General features: G+C 39.8%; 1 protein-coding gene across 17 annotated transcripts in view; it reads right to left on the bottom strand.

Annotated features, from left to right (window-relative positions):
• The window catches only part of MYO18A (myosin XVIIIA), a 449,667-nt gene that overhangs the window by 230,512 nt on the left and 196,974 nt on the right, over positions 1–22,181 (bottom strand). For all 17 annotated transcript variants that reach the window (XM_077480380.1, XM_077480382.1, XM_077480383.1 and 14 more), the window contains 6 exons: positions 21,631–21,841; positions 16,827–16,969; positions 14,552–14,652; positions 12,378–12,441; positions 9,931–10,075; positions 2,257–2,433 (listed from right to left, as the gene is read on the bottom strand). In XM_077480380.1, the coding sequence (XP_077336506.1) occupies positions 2,257–2,433; positions 9,931–10,075; positions 12,378–12,441; positions 14,552–14,652; positions 16,827–16,969; positions 21,631–21,841 (841 nt within the window). The remainder of the gene's footprint in view (positions 1–2,256; positions 2,434–9,930; positions 10,076–12,377; positions 12,442–14,551; positions 14,653–16,826; positions 16,970–21,630; positions 21,842–22,181) is intronic.

Here is a 22,181-nt window from a genome sequence, read left to right as displayed (position 1 = left end):
CTCCGCAGGAACAGGAAACAATGGTTTCCAATGTGTCCCATTCGCAATGCAACATAGCCTAGGGCTGCTCTGCAGTGTGCTGCAATAGAATGCAGACAATCTGCATCTTATTGCAGAGTACCATACTGAATTGCACAGCCATGTACAGCAACACAGCGCACCACTGAACATTGCCGTGAATGAAGTGTAAGTTTTTTTTACACTTCAAATAAAGTTAGTACAAAAGATCCTTATTGTGTGAATACAGTCTAAAATAGAGACAGAAGGCAAAATGTTTGTGTGTGTGTGTGTGTGTATACATATACAGTACATACACACAGATAAAGCCCTGAAAAAGGCACATCTGTCAGACCGGACTCATTAGTGACCGCTATATTTGAGTTAAACTACCCTCAAGTCGTCACAATACCGTTTTTTTTTTTTGTGTGTTTTTTTGTTCTTCAAGTGTTCACGTATTCTCAGCTGCATAAGGAGGCTCAGAGAGCTGGGGGTTGAGACTGCAGGGGGTGTATCAGCAAAAGTCAGTGAAGCAGCAGTACGCTGATCATTCCTGTGAAAGGCTGTGCAGAGGGGCGTGTCCGCACAAGTCAAACAGGCTGTGCTCCCAATACAGCCAAAAAATTGACCATGCTGAGATGGATGTGCTTCCATGCCTAGCAGGGGGGCTGGCAGGATCTCCAGGTATTTCACCCAAAGGAAGCAATACAAAAGAGAACAAGATGTTTTTTAACTCAAGTATATGGTACAACAGACACTTATCGGAAATATGAAATACTGGGGTAACACCAAACACAACAAACAAATTAACTGTGTGAGACAGGTCTCATGGTATCTGCTGCTTGTTTTTAAGCACCATATTAGCTCTCCAATGGATTTTTATCTTAAAAATGGATAAGGTCTATTACTAGTTCACCTTCTGGCACACATATCCCCCTTCCCTGTGTTCCCCCGCTGCTCCATTTTTCTGGGAATCAAACCCCCTGTTATTAGACAGCGTTGGAGCCCATGACATTAATGAAACTGTCCTCCTTATCATGTGACCATGTGACACGTGTTTGGGGATGACAGGCAACTCGGGCCCAAGCACTGTATCCTGGGAGCAGCTCACATTCTCTCTCATACCTGAAGAGCCAGGTGTTTGTGACCGGTGCATCGGAGCAAGAGAGTTGTCAAAATTAGCTGAAAATCAAGTTATCAGCAGGGCTTGAAATGGCCCTCACAGCTCAAAAAAAAAAAAAGTTTATTCAACGTAACAAATGACACCGGATAATTTATTAAATTAGAGAAGACAACATCTCCCAAAAAATACAGTAGTAGTATTATGCACTGCACTGTATGGCACCTAAACAGAACCATTTATTCACACAGAGTTGTGATCTATGAGAGAAGCTACAAAATAGAAGTGAATATTTTTCTGTATACTGAATTAGCCATTTAATTCCAAAGAGATGCAAAGCCAAGATATAATACTACTAAATGGCTTTATCAGATGAAATGGATTCTTATTTCGGCTTGGTCCCCCAGTTTATAACAAGAGGATGTGCAATTTCCTGTACACTTGTCGGAAGATTTTACTGCACTAGAGCACCTCTGGGTCTGCTTCATGGTGATTTAGTAGAGCTACGTTAATATGATTCATAAGCTGCTAAATAGAAAGTGGGTAGGAGTAAGCTGTAATGTAATGTGGCTTTCTTATCATTTGACAATAATTCCGTGCAAAATCTAATGAAAAAGCCATGCATTTTCAGAAAAGACTGATGAATTTACAATAAACTGCAATTGGCAGACCAGTCTGAAATTAGGCAACTTAAAACGGATCTTCAGTTATTTTTTCAACTCTCCAGCTATTAAATCTTCTGCCCTTGTTGTTTTAACTTTGAATAGTAAAACATTTTTTGTCTGTCAGTAAATACTTTATACAGTCCACTTCCGTTTTCTTGTCTGGTAAAAAGCACTCCCATGAGCGTTTGCCAGGAAGGGAGGGGGATGTGTCATAAGAGGGCCAATGAGAGCTGCAGGACTGCAGAGTTGGAGGTGTACCTCTGTGTAATTCCAGGAAGTGAACAGGCAGCAACTTCAGCTGCCCACAGTTAAAATGGTTGCAGCCAGACTTGCTGGAGGGAGATTTCTGCAGCATTTTCGGCAACTACAGAATCACAGCATATATACAATAATATGCAACGTGGTTGGAGGGAAGCTTCAGAATGGCAAAAATGTTTTTATTACAAATTATGTGAGCTGATTGCAATTCCTTACCAGAACCATCTCCTTGGCTGGCATCATCGAGTCCTTGGCGGAAAGAGGTTGACTTTTGGAGGGTGCTGGTTTTAGATTGGTGTTTGAATATGGATGAGGAGAGTTCTTCCAGTGAACAGCCCAGGAGATACGCAGCTTTCTGTGCCCATTCGTGGCGTGCAAATTGCTTCCTGCCACCTTTTGGGGAAGAGAAGATTTTTTTTTCAGTCTATTAGCCAAGCCATATTGTGAGTGACTAATATGCTACACAATAGTCATACAGCAGAAAAAAAGCGATTTTTAATACACAATTAAACACCATGTCCATTTTGGTGCATCAACCACAAGGTCAGCAATAAATCTTAAATAACCTTTGGCATTTACTGTACATTTGTGTTCTTCACGCAATTTTTTGCAAACTCAAAAGACAAGCATTTTTTTAAATGCTGCCACATCTGAATACAGCAATAATTCCTACATCCCAAACACCTAAAATACATGGTTTTGCCCTATTCTAAAACTGTCTATATAGGTAAAGATTATTCTTGTTCAGCTTTCTGGGCTGAATGAGAGAGATGTAAAGACTCTCCCCATACATTCTAACCAGCATGATGGACGAATGTATTCCCGCCGGCTATTGTATTCGGACAGTCGATACCTTTGGCTGTCAGAAAACCTGAATTGGCTACAGTCCTTGTTTAACTGACTTACTGGTCTGGCCTGTTTAATTTCTCAAAGTTTATTGGAGTTGGGTGGTGTTGGAAGAGCAACCTGAACCCACGGCTTGAATTTTTGAAGCGGTGTATGGCCAGCTTTGCACACAGATGGATACCAGCTTAAAGTGGTTATAAAGGCAGATTTATTTATTTTTTTACCTTAATGCAGTCCTTAATTAAGGTAAAAACAACCTTATGCATGCAGAACAAGTATAACGTGTGCAAGTATAACATGTGTTAGTAATTTTTTTTTTTTTTTAAAAGATCATTTACAATCACTTTAACCTTTTGACCACGTTTACATGTTTTGTGGCTGCAACTCAGTAAATGGGGAAAAAAAGGCAAAGGTATAAAAAGGTGTCAGTACTAACAAATCCCACCACATTATGTTGATATAGCCGCTGATTTCCAAAAGCAAGTGTTTAAACCGATTAAACACAAACTTGCATAAAACGTTTTTAATTTTGTTTACCCCAGGGGACTAAGTGCATTCTAACCAGTGGCCCTTTGTCTCCTAAATGCACCTTTTAATGCTGGCTACAACTCCACCCACTTTACCAGCTCAAATTTTGGACATTCCTGGGGTGGGGGGGCAGGAGGGGGGAATAAAGCCAGCATAGACTTTCATTCCCTTTATAATGCCAAGTAGAGGGCTGAATGTAAAAAAAAAAAAGTACAGAGCGCTACACTAAGACAGCTTTCATACTGAGCCGCTAGGGCCGTCGGATTTGCGGTGCATTTCAGCTGCTAGCAGGGCGCTTTTAACCCCCACTAGTGGCCGAGAAAGGGTTAAAACCTCTCACAATAGCGGCGTTTTGCCGGTGGTATAGCCGCGCTGCTCCATTGATTTCAATGGGGAGCAGCAGTGGAGGAGCGGTAAACACACTGATCCAACTAAGCTGCTGGCAGGACATTTCCTGACATTCTGCCGGCGCAACGCTCCAGTGTGAAAGCCCTCGGGCTTTCACACTGGAGACAATGGAGCAGCAGTTTGATGGAGGATTGCAGGCACTATTTTCAACACTATAGCGCCTGCAATACGCCCTTGGTGTGAAAGGGGTCTAAGAAATCTGATGTTAATATGGCGATCTCCACATTAAGCTGTTGTGTTCTGACAGGGGACTGCCATTGGCTGCAAAAACTGATTGGATGCTGATTTTCCAGCATGTTCATTTGGCAGAAGCCGGCCGTGAGACCAGGTTCTTTTGGATGAGGAGCTGTACATACAAACAAAAAGTCAGCCAATAACAGCCAAACCAACTGTTTTCAACCAATTTTCAGCCCGTGTGCACCTAGCTTAAGCTGACTGATCTGTCACTATTATCTGAACACCACTTGTTCCTTCATGATAGTAAAAGATCCCTCAGAGCTGTGGCTCTGTGTAAAGTACCTGCCTAAGAACTGTATGTATATAAGCAGCCACAGTGGAGCTGAAGCTCTGAGTGATCTTATACAATTATGAATGAAAAAGTAGCACTGATCACTACTTCATAATAGTGACAGATCACTCAGTGTTGTGGCTGTGTGCATCTATTATTAATGGCTATTTTTACACATATACAGCCCAGCCGATGCGGCACTGTGTGATCTGTCACTTTTATAATAACGATCAGCAATGTCAGGTCAGTGCCAGTATGACACAACCCACAGCACCGATCATCATTCATAAAACGGAAAGATCACACAGCTATATGCACAGCTTTATTCCCCCCCCCGGGGAAATAAATAACATAAAAAAAAAACTGTCATAATATATATATTGATTGGTGTATATATCCAGTGGGAAAGGTTAGAACCTGACACTTTTTTTTTTTTTTTTATTACTCTCTGTGCCCTTGCTGCATATTTGCATTACTTTCTGACTGGTAAATCCATTGTCAGGACAGGAAATGGGGGTAAATGTTTCTACCAGAGCCCCAAATACCATTCAAAACCAGACAGGAGTTCTAATCTTTCCTCACCCTATTCAAACTAAAAAACTGTAACTGCAATACGGTGATGGAAGCAATGTCCATTGCCACAAATTACAGGATAAAGTACATTGTCTACTTTGCAAAAGACAAATAACAGCTGGAATGTGACTGTTCACAAAGCAACAGTTCTACTTTTCCCATCTTAAGTTTTTTTTTCCTTTTGTAAATCAGCCCAGATCTCCCAGATAAACTCACAGCATCAGCTCAATATGAGTCAACTAAACATCTTTTGCGCTCAGACACGGATTGTGATCATCAAAACAGGACAGAACAGACACAATCACTTGGCAGTATATGAAAGCAATAAAGATAAAAACACTTTCTTTACCTTCATCTGCTTCTGTATTGCAACGGAGCAGCATGCAACATGCAAATAAAAACACTTGGTTAGAAAACAGACAGACACAAATGTGCAGTAGTTCTTCAATGAGAAGAAAAGGCAGGTATAGAAGGGGGACAGTGAACAGGTTGCTGGAGCAGGCTGTGCAGGTCAGGACTCTGCGTGTTACTACAACATGCCGACCACAGGTGCTGCCAAATTAGAGCATTACAGAAGGAAAACACTGCAGGGAAAAAAGCGATTGCATGCTTGGATTTCTTTTCAACCTTTTAGCCACTGAGATTCTTACTGAATAAGAAGAATAACCCCAATCTTACCTTTTTTTTTTTTTTTTTAAATCATCAATAAACTGTATATTTTAGAGAGGGGGGGGGGGGGGGGCTTGACCCTGTTTCACTTAGATTGTGTATGTTAACAAGAGCCATCCATAGTCAAAAACATCCTTATATTTTACTGCGGATAGCTGAAAGACCCCTTCAATGAGGAGTTTAAATTGAAAGTAGTAGTACGATGAAATTAGCTTTTTTTTTTCTTAAGGTGTACAAGGTCCAGTGTAAAATTATTTGCTGTAATAGGCAGCAGTAATTTAATTGAACACCATATCCCTTCAACATGGTTTCCTCTAATGAAAAGTAAATAAAGCACTTCTAAATAATCCCTTTGATACCATCTATAAAAGATTCCCGTTTACATAAGTATCTCTGTGATAGTTGAGATTATGGGGATTTGGCTTCCATTACAGCAAACTTTCTGGATGATTTTGTCAGTAAATTGTGTTTTTGTGACCACAGAAAAAGAAAAAGGATAGTTCAATATAATAGTAGTTAGGGTCCAATCAGAACTGTTCATTCCATTGCTGCTAAAGCATGAGAATCGGACATGCACCATATTTTCCAACACAGCGCACCACAATGCTGCGTAATAATTACCATGTGTCAGGGGTCCGTTGCACTGCTTGTGCATCACAGATGAGTATGAGTATATGTGCTGGGGTGTCATGGACAATGAATAGCCCTTCATCATCATAAAGCTGATGTACATACCGAAAAAACCCTCCCTGCAGCTAGGGAATTTATTTCAGCATTTAGTGTGTTGGAACGTTGAACACACATATATCCATTAGGTAAATAATATTTGAGCCTGAATAGTACATAATTGAATTAGGAAAAAGCAAGTAGGTTATTAAAAAAAAAAAGCCAAATCACAGTTACTTTTAGATAAACGGTTTATATCTTAAAAAAAATATATAAAAAAACCTAAAAGAAGTTTACTCTAGGCATAAAATTAAGCTACCTGCAGCATTTGTGAGTTTTGGCGACCAGTAGGATCCACCATTAGGCTGTGTATATGTTTTTGTGCCCCATGTCCTACTCCTGAAGTTGGCACTAAAACCCAATGGTAAGAGATTCAGGATCTCCACTGTATTCTTTAATAAATGAAGAGAAGTGCTACTCTCCAACAATAATACAGCTGAGCAATTCAGAGAGGGGTGTTAAAGGTTTAGGGGGGAATCTCAGTTTATATAAAAGAGTTCTTGGAGTGGGGTATTTCTGGATATTTTAAGTATAAAAGCAGCACCTATGATCAGCACATTACACACACAGGGATAGAAGGCAATTCATGCAGTAATGCGTACAGTGTACTATCACTAGTACTATTCCAAGTCTCAAGCTAGACTTTTATTACGATTACCTTACGTTTGTCCTTGTAACACATAATGTTTTCAATTCTGTGCAATGAGGATGCTAGTGGAAAAGCCTTGTATTTCAATCAGGCAAGTAAGAGTCATAAAACCATGCAAGGTCATGTTGTCACAAAATGGAGTGAATACACACATGCAATAAGAAACAGTGCTACTAAGACAGAAATCTTGAATAAAGCGTATCTATATTAATTTTTTTTCTAGGATGGAGTGGAGAAGGATTTGAACCCCTGGAGGTGCTAGGAGCTTTAAAGCTGTGGTGCCTTAGTTCACCTTTTCTTTTTTTTTCTAAAAAGATGAATATTTAAAGTATGGAGCCCTGGGAGTGCCCTGCTTAGCAGAAAAACCTGAAAAGGGTTCTAACCTTTCCTCACTCCATCACAAACTTTGGCGATAGATATCCTTTAATTCACTCAAAGTGTAAAGCAGATCACACATTGGCAGATTTCCCATTGATTATGAACAAAAGAGGAGATCTGACCATGTTCTTGGTGATCACTAAATACCCAAATCCATTGCACACACTTCCTGATTATCCCTAGACCAGGGGTCTCCAAACTTTCTAAAGAAAGAGCCAGTTTACCGTACTTCAGACTTTAGGGGTCGGACTGTGCCCAATGGGAGTAAATGCAATGCCCGATCTCTGGTATTGGGGGGGAGGGGGGATTAGTTGATGTCAGTGGGAGGAATAGCGCCCCATTTTTATTATCAGTGGAAGGAATTACGCCCCATCGTTGAGGTCAGGGGAATAAATACTGCCCCATGGTTGGTGTCAATGACAGGAATATAGGAAACGGCTACACTCTAATACCAGTCCAAAAAGGTTTTTATTCCATAAAGTGCAAAAAACTGACAACAGGACACAGTCAAGTATTGCAGGTTGGAGTGCAGCCGTTTCCTAGTTTGTATTCTGCCTTCACTGATACTAGTGGGGGGCTAACACCCAGTCTATTTGGAAATTACACTCACCTGGAGCTGCTTATTGTTTTGTTTCCAGGAATAATGCCTCAAGGGCCAGATAAAGGCAAGCATAGAGCCGCAGTTTGGAGACCACTGCTCTAGACGTAGGAACAATGCAGGATCTGTCCCTTCTTAGCTTGGGAGACAGTAATGAGCCTCATTTGGTTAGGCAGTTTTGTGAGATATTACATCACCTAGAAAACTAGTATTTTACCAGAAAGCAGAACTGTCTCAGTTCTGAATTCAGCTGCCACTTTATGTAGACTACTTGGCACACTCACACATTGGACTTGCAATAAAAGATTTAAAAAAACACCTCTGCCATGCGCAGTTAAAAAGCAATTTGCAAATGTACAAATTAAGTCTCAGTAAAAGTTTCTCTATCCTGAGCAATAGGGAATCATGACCACATTGATCAAGTCATTACCAGTTTTCTATTTACATGTCTTCCACATGTTATCACACATCATAGAGTGTGTCTGAAATTTGTACAGGCAGGTACAGTGTATTTTCCGAATGTACAACATTTGGCTCAGACTGCCATCTGGTGGCCTAGAAACCCACAGCATCCTAACCGAAATACTGTATGATGGGTATTCATGCCAAGGAACAGTTGAATCAAAGTGCTCCCTGCCAAACTGTGTTAAAGAATCATTAATGAAGATGACTTTGTATTGGTGGACAACGTTTTAAGTACTCAAAGTCCTGGCTGCATTCTCCACAAATAATGAAGTTTAAGAAATTGCCTCAAGACTTAGGAGTCCAAAGAACTTGTCTGATGTACAAATTGTGAATTCTAGCGTTGCTGTTATTACAGTTCAAGCAATAGAAATAGTCTGCCATGGACAAAAGCATCTTTGTACAGAGCCATTTGTAAGAGTTAGCATTGTGTCTGCAGAAAAATATGGCTCATTGATGCAGCTGAGTGGTTGGAAAGCCATACTCGGTGTCTGGGCCCAGTGAAGGATGGGAATCTGACATGCTCCATGCTATGCAGAGCAGTGAGTGAAACGCTACAAAGTGGGATCTCTTGCTGGATGACAAAGAAGAAATGCACACAGGTAAAGTACAAAACACAACTCATCAATAACCAAACTGAATTACCCAGAGCATCTACATCTGAGACTTCGGGGGAAGGCAAGGTTACACAGGAATTAAAGTTCAGGTCATTATTATTGTCACTAACCATAATGTATTAGTTACACATCACAGTCAGGGAACTCAATCTAAAACAGCTATTTCTGCTGTGCAAAACATGCAAGAAATTACACAACGTAGGTATAAAAAAGTAATTAAAATAAAATTAGACATCTGGGATTTATGTTTACCATTCCTCCTTGTGGGAGGCAGATGATCAAACTGTGGATCTTTAATTCTCTTTGATATGTGGTTACAAAATAACAAACAAAACTGGTCACCAATGAGCATTTACAATTTACATCTCCATTTTAGGATGGTTATAATAATGCAGCCCTACCTCTCAGCATCTACAGAAGCATCAGTCTGTTTGTTCTTTTGTCTGCCAATAGCACAGACAAAGGGGGTTGATTTACTAAAACTGGAGAGCGCAAAATCTGGAGCAGTTCTACATAAAAACCATCAGCTTCAAGATTTTAGTTTTTTTTGTCAAAGCTTGATTGAACAAGCTGAAGTTGGCTGCTGCCTGGTCACCATGCACAGCTGCACTGAATTTGCACTCTCCGTTGCACAAAGGTGCCCATGTGAAAGGGGCCTAACGCTCCTTCAGCAGCCCATATATCAAGAAGGAGCCTAACACTGGGCCACCATGTGTGCTCTATGAAAAACAACCAAATGAATGACCGCACACAACTAGCTTAGAGGGTTAAGACTGTGCGATTCCAAGTATTATATTCAAATTGTAATAAATGGCAAGTCTTGGCATTTTTTTCAAAAAATATAAACGTAACTAAACATGTGTCTAATGTTATAAGAAGAATGATTTGAATGCTTATTCTTTCCTCTACCAGGAAAATCATAATGTACCTTTGGTGGCTCCAGCTGCCCCTAGATGGTAAATGGCTCCAAGAATTAACCAGCAGGCCTTTTGCTCATCACCAGAGATTCCCAGGATCTTCATAGCGGCCTGTAGTTTGCTGAATAACTGTGCTGACTTCTGCTTGTCTTCAGCCTTAAGACAATATGGACAGTGTTTATGAGTAAATATTAATTTTTAGTTATTAAAAGCTCAACTAAAGACTGCATCTTAGATATATGCAAACAATAAACAGTATCAATATAGGTAATGCAATACTAAAAGTGGAAGTTTTATAACACTTTTTTTTTTTTTGTCCATTTGGGGAGATTTTGCTTCCTGTCCTATAGTCACAATAGGAGGCGAAAGGAAATCACTCCAAAGTGAGGAAAACCTTGGTTGTCACCAGAACTATTGTCCTATTGGAAGCCTTCCCCTTTATTTCTGTTCTGGTGTCAACTCTATTTTGGATTTTCTTTAAAAAGAGGCTGTAAACCTCCATTTGCAAGTTGTACCTATAGGTAAGCCTATAATAAGGCTTACCTATAGGGACTGTCAATATCTCCAAAACGTGCTCTGTTTAGGAGATATTTACTTTCTACTGCGCCGATGATGTCATCGGCGCATGCGCTGTGAAGAAACAGCCCCGCGACTGACGGCTCCTGCGCACATGAATGACATGCGGGAATGACATCATGCAGCTCTGGCCAGTCACAGAGACGGCATCCGCAAACATGGATGCTGCCTGCAGTGGGCTTTGTTTGCAGGTAAGTGTCACATAATGTGCTAGTATGCGATGCATACTAGCACATTATGCTTTTACTTTGCAGGGAAAAAGAGAGGAGGTAAAACCCTTCAGGGTTTACTTCCTCTTTAACCTTCACTTTCGGTGATAACAGTAAACAGGACACATTGTGTTTTTTTTCACTTTCTGTAACTAAACTCTCTTAGAGCCGTGGTATACTTTATGTTTAAGAATGATGGATGTAAAAAAATAAATAAATGTGTAGCGTTTCTTTAGGCAGGGTTTTTAACCTGGGGTCCATAGTCCCCTTAAGTCCCTGGTGCCTAACCTGAGGTCCAAAGGCTACATGCAGCCTTCTGGTATATGATGTGTGGCCCTCGGACATCAGCAGGTTGTATTGTGAACATGGATTAGGGTAATAGCATTGCTCTCCACTAGTCTCATGTTACTAGTTTCATATTGTCTTTTACAGCATATCCCCAGGCAACAATGTAGCATATCCCCACTCTGTAGTTTCTGGCAGTCCTCTCAAGCATTACAATATTCATATGTGTGGCCTTTTGGTGATGTCAGAGGCTGCATTTGAGGCCTAGCTCCTAAGTTGACAGCCACTGCCCTAAGTTGCCTATGGATGGGTTTCAGGGGGTCTGTGAGGGTCAGAAAAATAACTTTTACATTCACTATACAGCCCTTGTCCTAATTAATGGTTTCCCATTGAAAGAAATTAAAGTGGATGTAAACCCTCACATATACCCAGTGAAGTAAACAGCATCAGATGATACACGGGGATGAAACAAATCCTCCTATATAAGTTTTACATGTATATCTGCTGTCTTCAGCTTGCTTCATTCTTTAGAAAGTGCAAATCGTGTTATACATTTTCTCTTCCTGTTCAGCACTGGGTGTGGATTCTCGGCATACACTGTGTGACAGCTGATTGGAAGAAAGGCACACATCCACCCTCCAAATAGGTGGAGGAAGGAAGGAATGTGCTGTAAATAGACCAGCTCTCTGCTAATCTAATTACATCAACCTCCCCAACACAAATTTCAAGCTGGTTTTATCTTGGTAGTTGGAGAACTTGTCAGAAGTTATCATACTCATAACAGAAGAATGGATTAGCAGAAACACACAGGACTTTGGGCTTTGGAGAGAGATAAGAAAACACTGCAGATATATGTGCCTAGGTCAATTTTCATGAATCAGGTTTACATCCACTTTAAAGAAAACGCACCCTGCCACTGCCTTTAACACTGACCACCAAGCATCTTGACCCATAGTTGGCTGTTAACCATCATTCTCTACACAACCACCATCTTGAGCCACTCCATAATGGCAAGAGCAAAGTCTAATTTTCTAGTAGTGGTAGTAGAAGTAGGTTTGAGCAGAATTAATTTTTTTTGCTAAATTTAAGTTGATTATAATACAATGAGTGGCAATCACTTTTTGCATGAAATGCAGTGAATTTTTTTGTTACAATGTCTTACTTTATTCACACTTTGTGTAAGTACTATAGGCAATCAAATTTCAATAAAATAAAGTACATGCAGTATATTCATTGCATGCCATGTTGCGTTTATGTGAAAATTATTGGGGAGGGGGTCCATACTTTTTATCAAATTCTTAAAGGGGTCTGTGACCCAAAAAAGGTTGAGAATCACTGCTTTTATGAGGGTCACAATAGCAAATGTGTCTGTCCTGGTCACTACCTACCTTGGAAGCGAGGGTAATACCAAACACGTTGTTTTCTGCCAAGTGATTGAGGTGAAGCTCTGTCCTGTAAAAGGATAAAATATTCAGCTTAATAACACTTAACATAACATAACCACCTGGAACACTGCAACTACCTGGAACCTGGATTACACACCAACTACCCCAATAACACACCAACTACCCCGATTACCAGGATCTTATTGAGCTTTCATGCTACGCTAAGCATATACATGATCATGCACACTTTCAAACAACTCCAACCCAATAGCCCGTAATTACATCACTCGATTTTAATAATACAAATTAGAAGCAGGACACGCTCTTCAATGAATGACAGTGATTGTTGTGTTTGTTAATCCACAAAGTTCCCATTGCCCTTATACAAATTATGAAGAAAGAAGAGGCTAGATAATTTTATTGGAACTTCAAAGAGTCTTCTGACTTCTCTAGACAGCAATATACCTCTCTTTCATTAGCTCTGGTGCTGCATACTCTGACAAATAGTGGTCATCCTGATAATTAATATAACCTGGTGTCTAATTATATGATAAGAATGGCATACTAAACAAGTTATAGAAATGGCACTTCTACCATCAATTTAGCACCTGGTAGTATAAGGTGAATAGCCAGCAGTTACTACCAGGCCCAGTATAGTCAGAAGAAATTTGTCTCTTTCCTCTTCAAACTCAAATCATCTTCACTATATGTTTATTATATATAATATTATCACAAGGTAGTGTGTGTGGTAGGGTAGCCAAAACTCTTCTGGGCCACAGATGCATTGGGGCTCAGTAGACATAAATAGAAATGTGGGAAGAGTATGTAGCCTGCAAAATGTCTTACGTAACAGAGATTGTTTAAAATATGACAAATAGGGCTAGATAAAAAGCCAGCTGGAATAACAATCATCTGTATTGCTTTAGATGCCGACAAGAATGAAAAAAAAATAATAATGTACTTCTGAATTAATTGGGACCACAATAGGACATGGATCAGAAACTGATTTTGTTATGTTAGGCAAGGAAAAAACAAAAATCTATACGGATTGTCACGGCAAACAAGGAATGAATCTTAGTATCTAGTGAAATCAATTATGTCAGTTGTCAAAGTTATGTACATAAGCTGTATGCACCCAATGAAAACTGCTTGATGGTTTACCAAATACACAAAATGATTGTAAAGGCAAACAAAAGACTACAGCTTATAAAATAAGTGAATTAATAAAAGTATTGGTAAGTTTTTCATTCATTTATTGTTGAAAGTTATTACGATTACCTAAAGTACTATAATAGAATAAAAATAAAATATTTGGAAGCACCCTGTGTTTAGATTTTTCCAAATGGTCATACATGTTCCATTCTGGACCAACAACCAGTAGTGCAAATGCCTACCCTAAGGAATCTAGTTTATCCCCCGTCAGACAGACTCATGCTATACAGTCACTGGTAGGGGTGTAATCGGATCTTTTTACTTTATTGGTCTCTGTCACAGGACAAGCGTAGAATGCATTGAACAAACTAGTTTACAGCTTGCCACCTGATGGCTTCAAGTGGTAAATATACAATATTCTTATGTAATAAAAAAAATAAAGATAAATCATCATTATCATCAAAGCTTGCCACTACTGACTTACGTTTGAAAATGTTAGCCAACTAGCAGTTATACTGATCCAGTGGCATCAGCCTTACCAAGTATAGAGAGAATGAATTCTGATTTGTCCATTTATCAATCTATTACATGCATGCCCAAGATCCGTGTTGGTACTGAAAGATGGCCCTCAAAAACTGGTTTAAATTCCTCCTGAACCCTGTTTCATATGTTTTGTTCTAGCAGCATTCATTGCTTCTTAATGTTATTTGAAGAGGAGGGGGGCACATATTTTTATTTAAGAACAATGTAAAGAACAATGGTAGCCGTAATCAACAGAACCCAGAGGTCAGTCTTCATGAGTACTTTGTGGACGATGATCAGTGTGTGTTACCCGCACACAGTGCTGCAAAATATGCTGATGCTTTAGAAGTATGCATTAACATAAAAAAAAGTGGCTGTGATAAAAAACAAAAACAAAAAAAAACACAAACTCCACAAATAACAAATATCTGCCTCATGAATCATTTTGAAAATAAGCAGACTAAACAGAACAGCCGCACACAGTTATTGTTTCATTCACGTACCGAAGAGTACTGTCGGCTCCAGCCAAGAGGTAGTAGAAACTATTGAAGGAAGCTTCATTTTCTGGACGTCTGGCCACTCTGAGTTTCTCCAAAAGCATCGTCTGAAACCCAAAATTAGACAAAAAAAAATAAAGTGAGGACAACAAATCAAGACAACAAACAACATACTTTCAGTTCTCAAAAAAAAAAAAAAAAAAAAAAAAAAATATTATATATATATATATATATATATATATATATATATATATATATATATATATATATATATATATATATATATATATATATATATGCTCATTTTATTTTCCAAATGAATAAGCCGTTTTTTTGTTTTGTTTTTGTTACAGACATTTGTACAAACTACTGCCAGCTATTGCTCGGAATAAGATGTTCAAAGGTAACACTGTGGTGTTTGTTTGCACTAGTATCATTAGAACATGTGTGCCTTTTGTCAGATGTGACATTGCGACTCCTGTACAACAAGATACTTCTCACCCAATGCAGATGCAGCAGCTTACAGAGCCATCTTCTAACACGCAACCCGGAAAAGGGCGACATTTTGACAAACACAAAATATTGCCATACATATGGCTTAGAAGTCTTGACCTAAGCACAGTGAGCGTGAAGGTCAAGGTAGCTTGCAGTTCACTGAAGAATTTGAGTGTGGTCTGTTCTACAATATTAAACAATAATGGCATGTACACTACACATCTGCATCTTATCAGAGCAGCGCCGTTATAGAGAACCTTCCACATACAACTAATGATGGGTAAATGATTACCATGAGGCAGACTACTTCATTAAAAGACAGCTTCTTGCACATAAAGTAAGCCAGGATCAGTGGAGCCACATCCTCCAAACTGCATGCGTCACTTAAAGACGAAATTGCAGTCCACTCACATAATTTGTAATAAAATCATCTTTGCCATTCTGAAGCATCCCTCCAACCACTTTGCATATTAATTTTATATATACTGTGATCCTGTGCTTGTCCAATATGCTGCAGAAATCTCCCTCCAACAAGTCTGGCTGAATCCATTTTAACTGTGGGCAGCTGAAGCTGCTGCCTGTTCACTTCCTGGATTTACAAAGAGACACAGAGGGACACCTCCAGCTCTCCATCTCGCATTGGCCCTCTTATGACTCAGCCCCCCTTCCTTTCATGGCAAACCTTCACAAGAGTGAGAGAGAGCTGTGCATGATGTCATAAGCCTAGACTTTTTACCAGACAAACAGGAAGTGGGCTGTATAAAGGTATTTATTGTCAGAAACAAAATGTTTTGCTATCCAAAGTTAAAACAACAAGGGCAGAAGATTTAATAGATGGAAAGTTGAAAAAAAATACTGAAGGTCCACTTTAAATAGTCTACCCAAAACTGAACTTTAGGAAGGTGCTGCAGAGTTACACCCTCGGATATTTCTAATCTCTTGGGGCCTCTATTCGCGAGATCTCTGAACTAGTCATTAGGTCTTTAAGCTTCAAAATAGATTTTTATTAGATCTACAAAAGAAGATGCTGAAATATTCAAAGGCTGGTGTGAACAGCCACCATTTGCAAATGGACAAAGACAGTTAGGCAAAAAAAAGACCAATATGAACTTCAGCACTCAGAATTCACAAGGAAAATTGCCTTAATGTCATGAACACTGTGCAACTTGGACTGGATGGTGATAGCGATGCAGCCCTCCTCCAATCAGGGAATTCTGGACTGTATAAACAAAGGACAAAGGAGCAAATGCCTAGAGCATTATCTCCAGCACTTTATTAAAATATAAAAATATAGAAATTATACTCACAAACCACAAAGGAGTCCTGAAGTCTGCCCTTCAACCTCATGGGATTACAGAGATTTTAGGGGGCTGGCTCCCTTCCTCAGAGCAATTACTAATGGATCACCCCATCTTATCTTCTCTAAATAAAGGAAATTCAAAAGCCCTGCACCCCACTTTTTTTTGAAAAGTGCAAAATTGCTGGTCTTCCTTAAGGATATCTGAGCAGGTGGAAATGGGTTAATTTCATTCTCGATAAACCAGCAACATCCTTGCAGTTGTAAGCTGGTGAAATTTGTTTTCTTGTAGGAAATTAATTCACAGTCTTGTGCACTTATGAAAAGCTACTTAGTATCCAATGTTAATCCTTTCCATGCTGAAGGCTAAAATCACACACCACACCGGCTTACAAACCTAAACACATTTTCCACGCTTACTTGTAGGTCTTATAAGCTCTCAATGGCAACCTGAGGCACCCAGACGTATATTTGAGCATTTCCTCTCACCTGTATGGAAGCAGATGCCACCTGTCCAGCCTGGTCAAAGTCAAGAGAAATGATCTGTGAAAAGCGCGTGGCATTTCCGTTCAAGTTGGTACTGCTGTTGCCGAAAGCCTCCAAGATCGTGTACACGGCTTGCCACTTCTCAGCTGTAAAAACAAAGTCAAGAACACAGTGCTTAGATTTACCAGGAAAGATTCCCCATTGCATAGCAGCTTTCTAAGGTGACTTAAAGCAGATCTTCAAACATTAACACATTTTTATTTTCCTTGTTTCATCTCCTTCCTCTTTCACAATTGGATAATGTTCCCCCTAGTATTAGCAATGTTTACTACTTTATTTTGTGCCACGCTGCAGCACTTCCTCCTTCCTCGCCTAGGTGAGAATGATATTGGACGTCAAAAGACAACAAAGAAAAATTCCCAGCTCCCTTACCAACCAGCCTGCAACAAACCGAACTGTCCTGTCTAAGGCCTCATGTACACTGCTGCTGGTAAACGGATGTTTTTAGGCAGTTGAGTTTAGAGGCCCTTTTTGGAAAGCAAAAAGTTCAGGCGCTGAGTTTAGAGGCATTTCAAGTACCAAACGCTTCTAAACACGGCTAAACACGGTAACTTACTTTTAACCATGTTTCATTTACAGGTGTTTTTCATTTTTGGCTAGTTTGAAAAAAAAAGCGGCAAAATGTCTGTAAAAACGTCTGTAACTATCTGTCAAGTTAAAGTGGAGGTTCGGCTGTTTAAAAAAAAAAAAAAGTCAGCAACTATAAACACTGTAGCTACTGACTTTTAATAAAGGCACTTACCTGTCCGTAGAACCCTTGATGTCGCCCCTCCAAGGCTGATCCATTCATCGGATCGGGTGTCGTTCCTGCCATCCTAACTAAGAGAAACAGGCAGTGGAGCCTTGCAGTTTCACTGCCCGTTTCCTACTGCGCATCCCCGAGTTGCACTGCTTGTTGTGAATGGCCGGCTGTGTTCTGGAATACACACAATTCCCAGAACACAGTGCGCCCCATTCCCCAGAAGACAACGCGAGGAGGAGAAGAATGAACATCACCACGGAGTAGGAAGTGGCAGATTAGGATGTTCTGCCTAGCTGCCTTTTTCTTCAATTTATTTTATTTATTTATTTATTTTTTGGAGCATTTTTGTGATTATTTTTTTTTCGTTAGGGTGGACCTTTAAGTGTACATTAAGCCTTACAGTTCTCATTAAAACAAGGGATTTCGTTTGCACACATTTACAAATATATGCGTAATTTGCAGAGCCATTTCATGGCCCCCCAGTGTACTACAGTCCTGACTCCATAAATTTTGAGGGTCAAAAAGGGGCACGTATATAATAATGGATAGAGTAAGTGTACGTATGCCTGGAGGGAGTCAACCCTTCCTTAAAAGTTATAGAGGTACACTGAACACCCAGTAAAAGCACAATCTCAGCAAAGGTATCCAGTGCGCCCCCCTCACCAATTCACAAACAGTACAAACAAATAAAGTGCAAAGGTGAGCATACAGCCTGACCTTGCAGGGTGCAGCATATTGCATAATGTAAAGCCTGGTGCACAAGGGCCGAATGTAGGGAGACATTGGCCTGTATAAAAAAACAAAAAGGTCTGTTTGGCCAGCTTCTGTCAGATGAGCATGCTGAAGAACCAGCAGCCGACCCCCAATGGCCAATGGCAGAGATCGCTGATCAGACTGTTCTGGTGGGAGAGCTGTCCCCCTGTCAAAAAAGCAGCTCTGTGGGGGAGATCGCTGTACTAACTTTGCATAGTTAGTACAGCGTCTCCGACCGGAGCTGACAGTTTTTTGGGGGTTTTTTTTCATTCAACTCACTGGGTTGAAAAAAAAAAAAAAACTCCTAGTGTGTACTAGGCTTTAGATTCTATACCAGTCAAAAGGCAGCAATAAAACAGCAGGTCAGGGACTACTAGAGAGGATTCTTCTACATGACTACTAGAAAAGATGGGTTTAATTTACTAAAGGTGTAGAAGCTATTTACTGTGCAAAGTTATTTTAGTGAATTAAGTGAAGCAGTGTTTGCTCTGAATACCAAATCACATGCCAGCCAAAATCCTGTTTTTTCACTTTCCTCACATATGATCAGGTCTTCACGTTGAGCTCAACTTCAATACATTCACTATAATTCACATCATTATAAACGGCAAGAAAGTCTATTATTTTCACTCACACAGGCCCAGTCTGGTAGACTTAAAAGAAGATAAAGAAATCATAACCGTAACAGAGCCTGCATATGTACTTAGCAAACACAGTATGACTGTTCCCATGTTTATATAGACTTTCAAACTATGCACAGAAAGGTTTTGCAAGTCTTAACGCAAATTGATAAAATTGACATTTACATTATGCTGATCTAAGATTTTAATCTAAAAAAAAAAAAAAAAGACTACAGATTACAAGTAAAGCATATAGAGCATTACATTGTCAAATCTAAAAGCCCTTGCTGGAAAAAAAATAAAATCTTTGTACTATAGTTAGAACTGTTATAGTATTGCCACACTTATAATAAAATAGTGCCACCTAGTGGTTAGGAGATATACTGCAAGCTCAAAAGAGTGTACAAGAAAATAGAATACTATTGTGTGTTCCTACTGGAGAGAAGTCTCCAATTGTGCTCGTAATCACAGAACACTTCACCTGCATTTTCACAGGCTGATGTTTAGAGATAAAAGAATACCAGCTTGAAGATTTGATGGGGTGGGGGGGAAGCTTGGTTCTTCTGAGTCAGCTTACATTTTAACCTTAATTTTTGACTACAGTGTGCTTTTATACTATACAAAATTCAATGTAAAATTCACTCTTTACTGAATAACGTTCATCATACTTACAATAAACGTAAGTAAACTAAACCAAATCACTAAAATCTAAAGCTTTAAACGTGGAAGAAAAGCCTAAATACAATTATTCTTAAAACCATTCCTTTCCTCTACCTATCCTGTATAAATGATCTATTTTTAATCCACTCCAGTCAGGTCACGTGATCCTGAAGCTCTTTGTAAGGGAGCAAACCCTCTTGTCCCTTGCAGCAGCCGCTCACTGACACAGGGGAGCCAGAGCTGCGGGTTTACATGATCAGACTGTAATGGACTAAAAATAGGTAATTCTACAGATTCTATTTTTTTTTAATACAGGCTCGGCAGTAGAGATGGGGGGGGGGGGGGGGGGTACGGTATGGGGATTTTTTGTACAGTTTGACTTTTCTTCAAAACTAAGCTTTAACACAGCAATGTGTTTTTTTAAATGTTTTCTACTGTTTTAAATCAGCAGATTTCAATAAAATGACTCCTGTCATAAAGTTCTTTATTGAAGCACTTCCTTTTATGGGGCGACATCAGTTTCCTTATGGTGCTTCTGTATTGAAGTCTTACATTCAGTCTTTTTTGAGACTATATATGACCATACCAACACACTGCATAGAAATGGTACACTGTTGACACTATTAAGAAGCCAATCCAATCATACTGTATATAGTGAATGCTGGAATGAGTGCATGTAGACAAGTACATGATGGAAGCTTGAGGAAAGCAGCAGTTCCGAGATTCAAATGAGGGGAAAAAAATGTTCTTTGTAAACCATTTTGTAATTTATGGGGTAAAAAATGACAGTTTAGGATAAACAGAGCTTTAGCACACCTTTCACATGGGCTCTCCGATCAGGTCCACTTGTCAGTTTTTCAGGTGAACCTGATTGGACCTTGCAGTCTCTGCTATGGAGCTGTGGATGTCAGCGGACACACGTCCACTGACACCCGCTGCAACCCGATCGGATTTTGCCTGCAAAATCCAGACGGATTTTGGTCCTATTTTCCATCTGTCTGGCGGATCAGATGAAAACAGACAGTCAGTAGGAGAGCAAGACTGTGTCCGTTTCCTCTCTGCACAGTTGAGCAGACAGGACCTATCATCCGCCTGCTCATCGGGGATCAGCGAAGCAATCCCTCGCTGAGCAAGCGAGATTCGCAAGACAAAGGCACCCATGTGAAAGGGGCCTAATGCCTCGTACACACGATCAGATAATCATACGACTTATCGTTCGCATTTTGTTGCATAATACTTATATCGAATTTAACAGTCTATTTTGCGCTCTACAAAATGAACAATTTTTTTCATACGATTCTGGAAAACCTTCCTGTTTGTGTAGCTACGTATTGGAAATTATGTAAAATATGTGTGACCCCTGTATCTGCCACGCCTTTTGGTTTACGTTCTCCCATCTCCTTCCGGGTCATTTTCATGTTTCCAAACATGCGTGGTGTTTGTCTACCGATTTTTAGCGGACTCATACTGTACTGATTAAACAATTGACCTTCGCTGGGCTAGTGTCCGAGCAAAGTTTTCGTGTTTGTCCCTTCAGATATTGTTGGACAAACTGTTCTGATCGGCTGTCGAAAGCTGTGTACTAAAGATCAGACTATCGTGCGATCAATCCTAAAGCGAATTTTATCATCCGATGATCTGATTGTGTGTACGAGGCATAAGTGTTTAAAACTGGCGAGTACAAAATCAGTTGCAGCTGTGCATGGTAGCCAATCAACTTCTAACTTCAACTTGTTCAATTAAGCTTTGACCCAAAAAAATGGAAGCCGACTGATTTCTATACAGAGCTGCACCAGATTTTTCACACTCCAATTTTAGTAAACTAACCCCTATATGTCATTCATTTGGTGTAATAGAATTTTTTTTTCAACCTGCCTAACTATGTAACTATGTTTAGCTCTTTTTTAATGCTGAAACAATTATACCCAATGAGAGCAAGGAACATTACATATATCTACTAGTTATGCAATACCTGACAGAATCTTTCCTGTGCTGCCGGACACAGTAGCCAGATATTGGATAAGGTGCTGACAGCTTGTGGTCTTGCCAGAACCACTACTTCCCAGTAGGACAATTGACTGGTCCTGGCGGGTCATGAGCATATTCCAGTATGCAGCTTGGGCCACTCCGTAAATATGAGGAGATGTGTCTTCCCTTCGACATCCTTTGAACATATGCATAACCTGGAATAAGAGAAATGGTTATTTCAGAGGAGAGCAAACCAAGTAATATGACTGGACAGGATTATTATAGCAGTGAAATGAACAGTGAGAGCTGGCAGTTTATGGCAAATATGCACAGAGGTTGGCCACACTGCAAAATTACAAGAAATCCAACAAACTTTATTGATGTAAATCCATTATGAAAAAAACATAGCAGACATCAGAACTAAAACAGGCAGAGAGTAAAATCACAGTGCACGTTGTGTTTAACACGTTAAAGGATACGTTTGCCTTTGGGAACACATTATATGTTCCACCCATATTTAGGATGGAACATGCAACATGTTCTTGCTCCTGCAGC

This window comes from Lithobates pipiens, unplaced genomic scaffold (assembly GCF_037356315.1).
Source record: "Lithobates pipiens isolate NorthernLeopardFrog02 unplaced genomic scaffold, aLitPip1_a1.2 Scaffold_16, whole genome shotgun sequence".
Taxonomy (NCBI): Eukaryota; Metazoa; Chordata; class Amphibia; order Anura; family Ranidae; genus Lithobates; species Lithobates pipiens.
This window is presented reverse-complemented; position numbering and strand designations above follow the sequence as displayed.